General features: G+C 30.5%; 1 protein-coding gene across 2 annotated transcripts in view; it reads right to left on the bottom strand.

Moving 5' to 3' along the window:
* Positions 1-752: 752 nt before the first annotated feature.
* Positions 753-11,504, bottom strand: part of LOC147078295 (pyrokinin-1 receptor-like) — a 197,186-nt gene continuing 186,434 nt past the window's right edge. Inside the window, exons 4-5 of one of the 2 annotated variants that reach the window (XM_085958296.1) lie at positions 1,127-1,342; positions 905-1,028 (exon numbers count right to left, since the gene is read on the bottom strand). In XM_085958296.1, the coding sequence (XP_085814422.1) occupies positions 1,026-1,028; positions 1,127-1,342 (219 nt within the window). In that variant the 3' untranslated portion in view covers positions 905-1,025. Of the gene's footprint in view, positions 1,343-11,504 lie in introns of both variants that reach the window. The other variant, XM_085958285.1, reaches the window with a different exon arrangement.

Here is an 11,504-nt window from a genome sequence, read left to right as displayed (position 1 = left end):
TTATACGATAAACAGTTTATTTCAATAAATATAAGCAGAATTAAATTAAACAATTCTGTTTATACAATTTTAAATAATTTATTTATATTTTTAAACATTTGGAGGGTTTGAATATTTGTCGTACCTAAATTATGTGGGGTGTTTTTTTTATCCTGATAACTTTGGCATTAAATTAATAGTGTTATTGATATACATGTATATACATTTTATAAGCATAAGAATAAGAAAAAAAATATTAATATACTTAGTTAATTTCTAAATATTTTGTTCGTTTATGTATATATTTACAAAATATTGATGTTATTCAATATTTATAATAAAACAATTAATGATATTGATTCGAGTCAATATACCAAATCTGCAATTTATTGTTATTTATTGTGAAATATAAAAAAAAACAGTTTTATTAGAAAAATAATCGATATGATTATTGGTATTTTTTTATAAAAATACTTTAAACTTTTTAAAATCTTTTTATAATTAATAGATACTATGAGATTCCACAAATAAGTAGGGTTTTAATATTATATCTAATAATGTAATATGTACAATTAAAATATTTTAATTACGTTTATAATACTAGTCACAGAAAATATGGAATTTAGATAATTTATTATATTTTAACACTGAAATGTTTTAAATCTCTACGTAATTCGTAGAATTAATTAAGACGTAATATTGTCAATATGATTTTAAAAGTTCCACCAAGAAACGTTATTAAATATTATAAAAATATTTAATAAACAGTCTTTCTATGGTGGATAGGCATTAGTCATACAATATTATGATTAACTTGTCCCATGAACATTGCTAACTCTTTCCCAGTAAATTCCTCTTCATCCATATCCTGAAGACTTGAATTACTGATTGACTGGCTGCCTATACTCTCAGCGGAAGCTCTTTGTGTATCATCGCCATCATCATGACACCGCCTTAACTCAATCGAAGACTTTCTACGAGAAGTCTTGTACGTGTCCTTATTGGGTTTACTCCCAAAAATAGCTCTCGTTCTACGTCGTATACGCTCACTGAAAGAAAGATTATTTTCTTCTATTTTATTAAAACTTTTCAATAGTTCTGGTTCGAGTTGATTAAAGACATTGTTTTGGACTTCGATTGCACTAACCGATCTGTTTAAAAGCCTGTGTTTTTTTGTTGAGTTGTTGTTTTCCGGTTGGAACCTGGTGAGGGTGGTGGCGGCTGTAAGCCTACTTGTGGTCGACGGCGCTCTGGTTCGGTTCGCATTGGCAGTAGTAGGGCGTCGTGAGGAAGCGGAAATTGGTGTCGATCTGTGGTGATGGCGACGCTTGCGTCTGGAGCAGCATTTCTGGGCAATTGTAGTCTGGAAGTAAAGAAACATAAATATTAATCACAGATACAATTGGACAAACTAGCAGTCGAACCCCTGAAACGCAGCTCAAAAATAGGTGACATGGGTGCAATGACATTATTAATGGACAACGCACTCAATACAGTAGCTAGCAAGTAAATATACGCATAGCCACATTCGCACATGTATAGGTAGACGTCACGCAATTTCCATTATGCAATATCACGCATCGGGAATTTATAGCAATATCACCAGGGCTCGAAATGGACCGGAACGCACCGGAACGCCGTTCCTGTTCGTGAAATCGGTAAAATTATCGCTCCGTCTCGTGGAATAAATAATTTGACCGACTGAGCTGGATAGGACATATAATAGAAAATGTAACACACTTATTTTTATAAAAAAAACACATAAACTTTGATATTTTTACTATGTAAAAATCTTCAGAAAACTGTCGAGCGCTCCGGTTGGTAAAATTTTCCATTTCGAGCGCTGAATATCACCTTTATTCTAATGGCGTTAGAACAGTGTTTCTAGTGTCAATGTTCATTTGAGCGAACCCGTTCGAACCGAACCGTTCGGCAGACCCGACAAAAAAGTGACTGTCATTTTTTTTCCAGATGCTTCGTCCATATTAATGTCATTGCCTGGGTGTCATAATGGATAATAAGATGAATTTTAAAGCACATATCAACGAAACTATCAATAAAGCAAGAAAATTATTAGGTTTTATTCTTCGGATCTCTAAACCATTAAATTGCCATTAAAGATACTTTATTTCTCATATGTTCGATCCATAGTTGAGTTTGCTTCTATCGTGTAGAATCCACAGTACGTTACATAAATAAACCGTCTCAAAGCGGTACAAAACCGATTTTGTAAACACGTCAATTTTAAAGCTTACTGTTATGATTTATATACAGACAGACACGATATAGCTAATTCTATTTTTTCGACTACTGTAACTTTTATGGTACCATCTTTGGAAAGTCGACGTTCGGTATCTGATCAATATTTTCATTTTAAAATTATCAATGGTTTTGTTGACTAGCCAAACCTACTCGAAAGGGTGGGTATCCATTGTCCATCAAGATTTACGTGAAACCAAGCTCTGTACCGTGTCAGTCGTAGCGATTCTAATTATGCACCAAACTTCTTTATTCGGCGATCTTGTTTAAATTACAATATGTATTTCTCCACCGTTGATCATTTTAATAATTCACCTGTTTCATACGTGCTATCTCCAAAGTTTTGTATAAGTAAATATATATATATATATATATATATATATATATATATATACTTATATATTTTAATAGTATAATAAAATTAATTATTCATTATTCTTCCTCACTTTTTATCATGTAATTTTTTTATGTGTTTATTACTTTCTATCTTGTTAGGCTTAACTATATTATAATTTATATAGGGAAACTTTGCAGGTTGCAATAACTTTTCATTATTCTATTTTTAATTTTTGTAATCAATATGTAACTGTTTGTTCCCTTAATAAATAAAATTTAAAAAAATCGGTGTGTGTACTTATGTACGCGCGTTAGAAGTTATACTTCTTTGGCGTAACAAAAGAAAAACAAAACTTATGATAAACTAGATTCTTCGACTAGCTCTTAATTATCTAGTTAAATTATACACTCAAGAAAAAAGACCGCTTATTAGAACGCCGTTGGTTTATTTCTATACACTTTAACTTATATTGCTAAATTATATAATTATTTATCGTTGTTTTTATTTTTAAAGTAACAACTGCCACTAAGACGTTTAATAATTTGTTTACGTAAGGAATTGCAAATGGCCCATAATAATAAATTCGCTCCCTAGGCAACGGAACAATTCTAAACTATAATATTATACTGTATAATCGTCAGTGCGTTCGGCTGATAACCTAACAATCGGTGGTTCGAATCCAATCGTGTGCGTTTATTTTTGTGTGAAAAAATAAATTATGTGTTACATGTCACAAGCTATATATAATAAGTTACCTACGCAATTTATTTAAAATTTATTAGAAAGTAAAAGTACACAAAAATAAACACAGCCCCATCACTATTAACATCACATAGATTTTAAAAATACAGAAGATGGTTGCCAATATTTATAGATGGAATCTGATCATTCAGGTAAATTAGGAATGTTCTGCACGGAACCACTAGTTTCTAGCTTAAGTTCAGCACCCACTAACGCCATTTGCGGTTGCGTTTTTACCTATGTACCCTTATATACCCCGCGCAGGCATACCGCGCCAACTGGCTTATTTCCTACAGACGACTGCATTTGGTTGTTCATGTTTTAGAACAGCATTAACCAATAAAGGTGACCTACAAAATTGCGATGAATGCGGGTTGTCCCATTTTACGATTTTTCTGAGGTTGTGAATTATGAATTTTTTATAACTAATGTTGCATATTTCTATCTTTTATGTTACAAACTCAATATTCAACAAACATAATATTAATATGTAGATATGTATGTCATTTATATTGCGCCTACAAATAATTATTGTACCTAGTAAATATTATATTGTAAAATATTTAGATCAAAATAGCCATAATATAATTAAAATTAATCACCTGTCTATATCTTATTAATCCGGGATCAAGTATTGTTTTGCGTTTGATTTTTTAAGGTTAGGATTAAAATAAATGATTTAAAAAATATTGTTTAATAATAGTTATTTAAAGGAAAAATGATAATAAAATAACACAGGAAACAATGTCGTTATATTGATAAGCAAACATTAGTGGGTAATATTAAATTATAAATCATAGCTCACACGTAGTAAGAAAATGAGGTGGTAACACCATCTGTCATTAGTATTAGAAATTAAAAATCGGTCAAAATTTATTGATATAATATAGTTTTTCAATAAGCTTATGGATTAATATTGATTTATCGAATAATTATAATCCAATGAAATAAGATAGTGCTAGTACATATGAGAAGACGTCATGATAACGGTGCGTTAATCTCATTTACGCACAATACATAAATCATAGAATTCCCACAGTATATAAAAATATAGATGAGTGTTTATTAATGGAATTTATGAATATTGTTTTATTTCTTTAAGATTTGTCAGTGGTATGTCAGATAAGTATATGTGAATCTTGAGAAAACGTCAGCACACTGGTAATTATTGTTGAGAACATCAAATATAATAATATGGTTGTATCAAAAGGCTGGACAGCCCTACAGTCAATGATACACAATATACAGGATGGACGAATCACGCATGCTAAATACACTAACGTTCGGTGAGCTGGAAGGCAAACGAAGATCTGGTTGACATCGTACAAGGTAGAGGGATAGTGGCGAGTTGTATTTAAAGACTTTGGGCATTCTAAACTATAGATAAGTGGGTTTAGACAGATCTAGATGAAGGGAGATACTGGAGGAGGCCAAAACCTACATAACGCTGTAGTGCCAGTGAAGAATACATCGGAATCATAATTGTTTTGTTATTTTTTCTGATCATATTTTGAACCTGCATTCATTGCATTACAGGCAATGTGCAAAAGCCATGTTTTAAGATTGAGAGGGACGGTGATAATTTGAAGAAACTGGCTATTAACAGCATAAACGGCAAAAGAAGAAGAATATCCGCATCTTTATTTTTACCGGCAATTTGCTCAGTATCTCAAACAATTTGAGGTGATTTGTGCGCAGAAGTGTTGTGGAAGATCTTATGATAAAGACCAGGATCGCTTCACTATTTATGAATTTCAGAAAAACTCTCAGAATAGATTCCTCTATTCTTAAAATAACCTATTTTACCTTAAAATAATAAATTAATAAACTCTAATGGATGCATTTTAAATATGCAAATGCAGATTTTTGGACTATCAGAAAACTTGAAGTTTTCGAGATGTGGCTATATTGGGGTACGATAAGAATTTTCTGGATTGATCAAATTATCAATGATGATATTTTAAGATGAGCCAATAAGCCAAGAGATCTTATTACTAATAAATGCAGAAATGCTGCATACGTTAGCCATATTTCCGCAATGAAAAGTATTATTTACCCAAGCTCATAATATAGGAATAGGTAGACAGCTGGAGTGTAGATAGATGTAAGCAGAAATAAATTATTTTACGAAATATAATCTTCGTACACAGCTAAGGTTTGGCCATTAAAGAATTGTTTTTTTTTTTGGTTTGGAAATAGCGCATCTATTCTATACACTAGTCTGATGTCGGCCGCTACGGCAGCTATCTAGGGAAGGTTTGTATTGAAGTATTAGCACTTATTGTAACAATAATTACAATAAGTTAGCCATCTAAACAGTCAACCCTATCTATCTCGCACTAAAATGTAGCATAACCAACAGAGGTGCTGTTAAAATATAGCACTTATTGTAACAATTACAACTAACTTATTGTAATTGTTACAATAAGTGCTTCGATAAAAACCTACCCTTGTTAGCTGCCGTAGGAGCAGAAAGCAGTCTTGTGTATAGAATAGATGCGATGGTAGTTTTATTTTAACCTTCAATAATTATTCTAAAGAACTACGCGCGCATATCAAAGACCCACATGTAACGATTCGCAGTTTACCGACCTTGCACTATCTGTACCATTATCCGTATACGTGTATTCAAACATCAAAGAAAAATTTCATGATTACAGAAAACGAGATAAAAATATATGAATCAGAATCAAAATTTAATGAACTTTAATATATTAATGCTTACATATTATTATTATTTTAATATGTTATATGATTTTTCGTCAACTTTATCTCTGATGTTTATCTTATAAATGGATCATTCGTATCTAAGTGATTAATTTATGTAACCCCATGACCGATATAATGTATTTATTTGGTGGACTTTATTACAATATTTTTTGGGTCAATTTCGATGTCTGTTATTTAAAAATTTGCATTAATTGCTTGTTTACCTCATTTTAATTATCCGTAGATGTCGTATCTTTTTTATTTATTAAGGGGGGACATGCTCGTCGAAGGTCAAAATTGAGTTTTTATTGTATTTTCAAACCATGATCCTGGACACTCCTTAAACGTTGTAGATGATCTATTTATATAATTTTGAAGCCTTATTATCTTTTATAGATATTTTAAACATTTGATGACTGCATGAAGTATTTTTGTTACATAAAATAGTATTCTTTTAAACCTCTCGCTCTAATGTTTTAGAATATAGTCATATTTCGGTACATAACTGTGCAGTGGTGTTAAGATTTTTTACATTTATTAATTTTTAAATGCATTTATAAAACCATTAGCATAATTTATTACGAGATAATTTTTGTAAAATATTCACGATAAAAAATTATATTGATAATCTCTGTGATCCCAAATTTGACAAGAATTAGGCATTTTATTATTCAAAAAATCGGCAAGATTAACACATTTGAAGATGATTCTAAAGATATTTATTATAAGCTATGTTTTTGACCATTTAAGTGTGATAAACATCTTATGAATAATGATTGCTTTATAATAATTATTGACCTAAGAATAAGGTAGTGTTTTTTTGAAATACGCCATTTCTTTTGTCATTCCCCAGTAATTAAGCTACAACATACGGCCGTAGCCATAAATTGACAAACTATAATTGAAATAGGGAGTAAAATGATATTGACGCGCGTGTTTGAATATGTACCGTTTAAAAAAAAATTTAAAAAAAATCGGTTAGGTACATGTTCAAACACGCGCGTTAACATAATTTTACTCCCTACTTTAATTATAGTTTGTCATTTTATGGCTACGGCCGTATGTTGTAGCTTAACTACTAGGGAATGACAAAAGAAATGGCGTATTTCAAAAAAACGCTACCTTATTCTTAGGACAATAACTATTATAAAGCAATCATTATTCATAAGATTTTTATCACACTTGAATGGTCAAGGACATAGCTTATAATAAATATCTTTAGAATCATCTTCAAATGTGTTAATCTTGCCGATTTTTTGACTAATAAAATGCCTAATTCTTGTCAAATTTGGGATCACAGAGATTATCAATATAATTTTTTATCGTGAATATTTTACAAAAATTATCTCGTAATAAATTATGCTAATCGTTTTATAAATGCATTTAAAAATTAGTAAATGTAAAAAATCTTAACACCACTGCACAGTTATGTACCGAAATATGACTATATTCTAAAACATTAGAGCGAGAGGTTTAAAAGAATACTATTTTATGTAACAAAAATACTTCATGCAGTCATCAAATGTTTAAAATAACTATAAAGGATAATGAGGCTTCAAAATTATATAAATAGATCATCTACAACGTTTAAGGAGTGTCCAGGATCATGGTTTGAAAATACAATAAAAACTCAATTTTGACCTTCGACGAGCATGTCCCCCCTTAATAAGACTTTGTACTTACGTTCTTTGCACTGTTATGTATTTTTTGTATCTTCATTAGGTAAGCAATTATGTTTTATAATGTGGGTACTTTGAACATTATATAAACAGTAATTACAAAAAAATATTATTATGATAAATAATTAATTACTAGTATTAACACTATGATACTTATATCTTTATTGTTTTCATACTATACTGGTATTATAAGAAAATGCAAAAAGTATGCTTAAAATCAAAAACACACCTCTTGAATAGAAAAAGAATTTAGTTTTATGGAATACTATTATATTGGTACCACTTAGTGAAAAGGCCGGAAGTGACAATTTGTGATTTTGAATTTGATTGATTTCTTCATAATATTATATTTAGGTACCTACCACTAAAATTTATCCTGCCAAAGATAATTGATCTTAGTTATGGAATAACTTTTGATGACGCACTTAAGGCTGTAGAAGATGATATTCTAAATAATTGGACCCAATCAATAATTCAGTTTTGTATAGATTTTCCTTCCTATTTTTTGGCGTAACATCATTGATATCAGAGATTGTTATAATGGAGCTAATAAATAGTGATAATAGGGCTACTAGCGTTACGACATAGTGCTACATACATTGAATGAAGGGCGAATAAACCTGATGATTGATCACATACCGGGAACGAATGAAAAATCTCACAAATATATCGATTAAAAAAAACCCTAGAGAAAAAAAATTGGACCAAATGCAAGTTGGCGATCTCAAGACTTGGTCGCGCAGGACGTTTGTTACGACTAAGTTAATAATGTAATTTATGTTAATTGATCACAAAAACTGCATTTTACATGTAGAATATGAAGTATACACCCAGTGACGTCCCGTGGGGGTAGGCAGATTGAGCGTCGCTTGGGGCTTAGGGCGGCAGTTACTCAAAGGGCGGCAAATAGAGGAGAATCATTAGGTATATATAGAAAGCTACCTAAACTTAGTAATAACGGAAATATATTTCCATTAAAAAAAAATCAGCTCACTAGTTGTAAACAAAATAAGTATATTAATTAGTTAAGTACTATAAAATCTTCTACAGGACTTTAATTTTTTGTCTGGTTCGCGATGTCAAGTTTACTTCCGTTGTACTTGGACGTCACTTTCTTTACAGTCACTCACGAGTTATGAAAGTTGTCAGGTGTATTTTTAAATGTACCTACCTATGTGGAACCGTAGACTCGCAATATTGTCTATTAAATGTACCTACCTATGTGGAACCGTAGACTCGCAATATTGTCTATTAAATGTACCTACCTATGTGGAACCGTAGACTCGCAATATTGTCTATTAAATGTACCTACCTATGTGGAACCGTAGACTCGCAATATTGTCTATTAAATGTACCTACCTATGTGGAACCGTAGACTCGCAATATTGTCTATTAAATGTACCTACCTATGTGGAACCGTAGACTCGCAATATTGTCTATTAAAGCAGAGATGGCATTTATAGTAGATTTAGTAGTATACCTATATCTTGTTAGTAATGTATCTATTCTACATACTTATTAGATATTCGAGTCATGAAAGGATATAAAAAGTACTCTATAAAAAAATGTGGCGGCATTTTGGCACTGCCTAGGGGCGGCATTTTGTCTAGGGACGTCACTGTATACACCTTAGTTAAAACGTAAGTACAGGAAATAAGTCAAATTCACACGTCTTATAGTTCGAGATTTATTTTCCAGAACTGGGATAATATCATTTAACTTGTAAACTGCAGGATGTAAGCTTGTCCAAGAGAAAGTCCGCTGTGAAAGCCACAACACTATATCCCCAAGTAAAGAAAACACAGAAAACATTATATATTGAACCCTCTATCTATACTATGAGATCTTACTTCAACTGATGATGTATCCACATAATCTATACACTCTAAATCCTGTTTAGAATTAATATTTTTTTTTTTTAACAATTTGAGCATTATCCATCTGTTTTGCAAAAGGCTAATCTAGTAAGATGTTATAATTATAAAAATATAACGATACGTATTATTGTTTGTACCTATTTTGTTTCTTGAAAAAATCTTATCAACAACACTAAAAAAGCTGTTATTTATTAGTTAATCCAACTTTAATTGACCAAGTTCATCGTGGATAATGCCGTATTCGAGTATATAAGCCAAATCATCGTATGTGATAATAATTTTATGTCTCTTTTTGAAAAAAGAATTTTATTGGTTTCGTCAAAATATTTTTCACAAAGTAGTTTACTAAAAATAGTATAAGATCACCTATTAACTCTCTGCTGATATACTTTTTATATAAAGCAGATGATATTCTAATAAATCTGACCCCATAGTATTTGCCAAAATGATCCTTACGCCCTTTTTGATTAGCGATTTCGATATGGGCGCAAACATAAAATAAAATATCATGACGTGTGCAGTAAATTTAATGTTGGTCGCAGGACGGCGAAACTGTCAATTCAAGTTGAGTTTATGAGAAGGATCGTTTAACTTCATGGTTGTTTGTTGACAACTCCATAAATTCGACGACAGGTGGTGTAATCATCACAACACAAGATGTTTTATGGATTATTTTTATTAGGGTTTATCAAAGAAAGCCCCATTACATATATAGATTTTTATGTAATAATTGTGAGTTGTATTGTACAGAATCATAAATATCACTATTCATAAATTATTATTTGAATTTATGATTGGAAAGGTGGTTTGTTTTTAAGAAATAAATTATTTGGACGATGTGTTTCATACGATACGTCGCCTTAGGATTGGTTTGTCGAAGCTCCATTTTTGGCGAAATTTAATTTTTAATGCAGTTATTTTTTTATATTAACACATCCAAATCATTAAAGAACATATTTTTAAAACACACTTTTTAAAAACGCCTAAGTAATCACGGTAGAGAAAAATCATTTCTTCTGGTTTATCTAATGTGTGGAAATTTTACAAACCAGTACCGAACAGTATTTCGAAAAAGCTATACGATATAAAAGACTTCTCGAGCGTCTAATAAACAAACTCCGCCGAGGGTTGTTATTCAAGATAACACCCCTCTACTACGTGGTTGGTCAACAAATCACTTATCCTTTTCTAATATTATTGTTGTTCAGCTTTACTGATTAGGGGGATTAAAATGTTATAAAAATCAGGTAAGTAATCAAATAAATTAAAGCAAACATACATTTATTATAAAAAAATAAACTAAATTATTTTTGCACTAAGCGTATTTTTAATTTTATTTAATTTCATTTAATAGTTTTTGTATAACATTTTAACTACCCTCTGTCAAAAATAATGAATATCAAATCTAAGGTATCGATGTTAGAATAAAACTATTTAGTTTATGTACTATTTAGTATTTCGTTTGAATACCTATTGTAAAATCCTAAAAAAAATACTCAAAAATATTTATTATTCAAATAGTATCATCAGCTTGGATTCATTATTTGCGGTTGCATTGCCACGTACCTATTTCAGTAGAACAACTACTTCGTCGATCTGTCCCATTTACAAAATATATCAACCTTTTAAATTTTATTTATTGATATATTTTTATTTCGTATAGTAATAATTAATTTTGTTATCTCTATGGAGATAATATAACGGGTTCAAATTGTTAAGATTTTCGGTGATTTTATCTTAAATACTGTTTTGATTGATGTGAACGGAAATCTTTTATTTTATCAGCACTATTATTGCCAAATAAATAGATTTATTACGAAAGATAAAATTGAATTACAATTGATTACAACAGTAATTATAAGATTATAAAAAAATGTAAGTCTGACCACCTGTATAGCTTTGCTTTGATTGATCGTGTTATTG

This window comes from Rhyacophila brunnea, unplaced genomic scaffold (assembly GCF_057557595.1).
Source record: "Rhyacophila brunnea isolate RB1 unplaced genomic scaffold, BYU_Rbru_1.0 scaffold_11, whole genome shotgun sequence".
Classification (NCBI taxonomy): domain Eukaryota; kingdom Metazoa; phylum Arthropoda; class Insecta; order Trichoptera; family Rhyacophilidae; genus Rhyacophila; species Rhyacophila brunnea.
This window is presented reverse-complemented; position numbering and strand designations above follow the sequence as displayed.